We start from the raw sequence: 2,752 nt of genomic DNA, 5'->3' as shown, positions 1-2,752 counted from the left end.
TTTTATAAAGAATATCTCTTTGGATTTGAGACTTTAGTCGTTGCAACTTTACAGATCTTCTTTATGCACCAAGAGCTTGTAACACTCCAAAGAGAAAGGAACAATTGAAATCGCATCATATGACCCCTTTAACACTGTGTGTCTCTCTCTCCAGAGCTCCTGACACAGCCGGACAAACAGCCGGACAAATGCAGCAGGTTTAAACGTCTTCAGATGTTCAAGAAATCCAGCCGTAAGACTGAAAACACCAGCAGAAGAAAGAAGAAAAACAGCTGAAGAACAGAAAGAGACTTAAGATGCTTATTCAGAAATGTACAGTAACGGTAAAAACACCCTTCAGGACAAACTGAACCGTTTCTACCCCTTTTGTTTATTTTTACACTTATATGTCTGTATTTTTAATTATTTTTATAATTATTATTATATGACACACTTTTATAATTAACCAGGAAAGTTTCTTCTTTTAAAACTAGGATATTTGTGCGAGAGGATTTGGAAAATGTTCCATTCACGTTTCCTCAACATATAGGTTCTGTGAACGTCTCTGCTACTCAGACCAATTTATATTTATTTGAAATTAAAAATTCATAATTTCATGTACTTCTTTACTTTAAATTATTCCGTTTTGTGGTATAGTTGTGTGAGTGTTTTTATGGCTAACTGGGGAAACAGCTGTAACATAAGAGTTCATCATCAGACACTAAAACTATCCAAACTTTTTTTGGGGGGTGTTTCTACATCAGGGGTGCCCAACCCTGCTCCTGGCGATCGACTGTCCTGCAAAGTTCAGCTCCAACCCTAATCAAACACACCTGAAGCAACTAATTAAGGTCTTCAGGATCACTTAAAAATTAAAGGCAGGTGTGTTTGATTAGAGTTGGAGCTAAACTTTGCAGGACAGTCGATCGCCAGGAGCAGGGTTGGGCACCCCTGTTCTACATGATTATATTTCTGCATGATTATTAGCCCAGTAAATGACAATATCATTATTATTTAATTGTGCTAAATCAATGAATGTTCAAATGGCAGACCTACTTACTTCACATTTAACAGCTTCTAAAACTAAAAATGACATACATGACTTGGATTTTCAGTACAGTGCTTCTTTATTTCAGTAAACAGCAGCGGTTTTCGATCTGCTCGAGACAGTCGGGTGTTTGAGGGCATTTTTACACGTCCTGTTCAAGCCTGTCAGTGCTTGTTTTCATCGTGGCCTTTATTCTCCTCAGCAAGATTTAATCGTCATTTAAAAAGGACATCGTCGCAATCTCTGTCTGACTGCAGATTTAATCAGAGACAGCTGCTTCACAACAAAATGTTTCTCAAGGGGAAAAAATACAGCAGATTTTGAATTAGAATATATAGACACTAAATCTAGTTTTCCATGCAACTACAGATGGATATCACAATTGTCATTGGATGGTAGAAATAAAAAACTAGCATTCTATTTAAAGTGAAAATAAGCGTTATAAAATTTTTGCTAAGCATAAATTTAGTTAGGAATAATAATAATATGGTTGCATAGTTTACAAATATGTAACTATGAATTTATAAAATGAGAAAAAAAGCCCACCCTTCGATAGTTGGCTAATGCATAAGCTGACATTAACAAATACTTTGTATTGTAAAGTATTACCATTAATGGTGTTAGAAATTCAACAACCATATAAAGTCTTACTTCTTAGAGTACAAAAAAAAAAAAGCATTACAGCTCTGGGATTCTGTATTAAAGTGTTTATTATATGTAATCTATATAGAAAGTGTTTATTGTATCTAAACTGGGTTTTATAAAGGCACACTTGGCTGTATTTAAAACTCGTCTCTAGAGAGTATAAAGATATGTTTTCATAAAGTGATGAATGTCTGTATGAATGTCTGAATGAGAGCGATTGTGTGAAAAGTCCTTATATGGCAATGATCTCGAGATATAAACGGTGTTCATCCGCTTCCTTATCTACATCAGAAGAATTTAAGAACAACTTTAGGCTCATATAATCTTAAGAATCTGGCAAAGTTTACACTCAAACCAACGATTCTATACAATTAAATTAGTCCATGTGCATGTTTATAAAAGAAAACACACACATTCTCTTTCTGATCATTCTGATCATGTGATTTCACCAACCACAGTGTGTTTACGTGTCTATATAAAACCCAGCAGAAAGCTGTCGTTTGTTATTTGGACTTCAGAAGAAGGACAGATTGACTTACAAAGAGAGACATCAACTCTCAGGTTTGACTTCATTGCTGAATATGAACCATTTAATCAGTTTGTTTTTAATTCCTCTAATTTTTTTAATGAATCAGAATGACTTCATTTGCCATGAAGTTAGCCTCAAATGTAAAAAAAAAAGTTCTAATATCCACCAACTTGCTACATTCTGCAACAATGCTTTTTCATCTAGCATCTCCAAAACTCAGAAATAAATCAATGTGCCTTGATATGTACAAATAGTGTTTGTAAAAACAAACGTTCTCTTTTATGTTAATGAATCATGATCTGTCCATGCGTCACATTTCTAAAACATTTCATAAGCTGTTGATGAAACTAATGTAGAAAAGTGTAGTAAATCAGCTCAAAAGGGAAATATGAGTCTGTGCAGATGAGCAGTTCTCTGATGTTATGAGTTGATGCTATCTGCAGGGTTATGAGAATAGCTGCTATCTCAGCATATTGTGATGATTGTGGACCCAGCTTGAAGTGTTGTGGTGGGCAGGGTCGATCATTTAGCCAGAGAACACCAGCACCTGC

At 35.0% G+C, this 2,752-nt stretch overlaps 1 protein-coding gene across 1 annotated transcript in view; it reads left to right on the top strand.

The window, feature by feature from the left end:
- The window catches only part of LOC107679466 (MICAL-like protein 1), a 12,644-nt gene extending 12,054 nt beyond the window's left edge, over nucleotides 1-590 (top strand). Inside the window, exon 13 of the mRNA XM_016475019.1 lies at nucleotides 155-590. Coding sequence (XP_016330505.1) covers nucleotides 155-276 — 122 coding nt within the window. The 3' untranslated portion in view covers nucleotides 277-590. The remainder of the gene's footprint in view (nucleotides 1-154) is intronic.
- The last annotated feature ends 2,162 nt before the right edge of the window (nucleotides 591-2,752 follow it).

This window comes from Sinocyclocheilus anshuiensis, unplaced genomic scaffold, assembly GCF_001515605.1.
Source record: "Sinocyclocheilus anshuiensis isolate Anshui unplaced genomic scaffold, SAMN03320099.WGS_v1.1 scaffold2583, whole genome shotgun sequence".
NCBI classification, from domain to species: Eukaryota; Metazoa; Chordata; class Actinopteri; order Cypriniformes; family Cyprinidae; genus Sinocyclocheilus; species Sinocyclocheilus anshuiensis.
The sequence above is the reverse complement of the archived record's forward strand: the minus strand, read 5'-3'. Positions and strand labels throughout refer to the sequence as shown.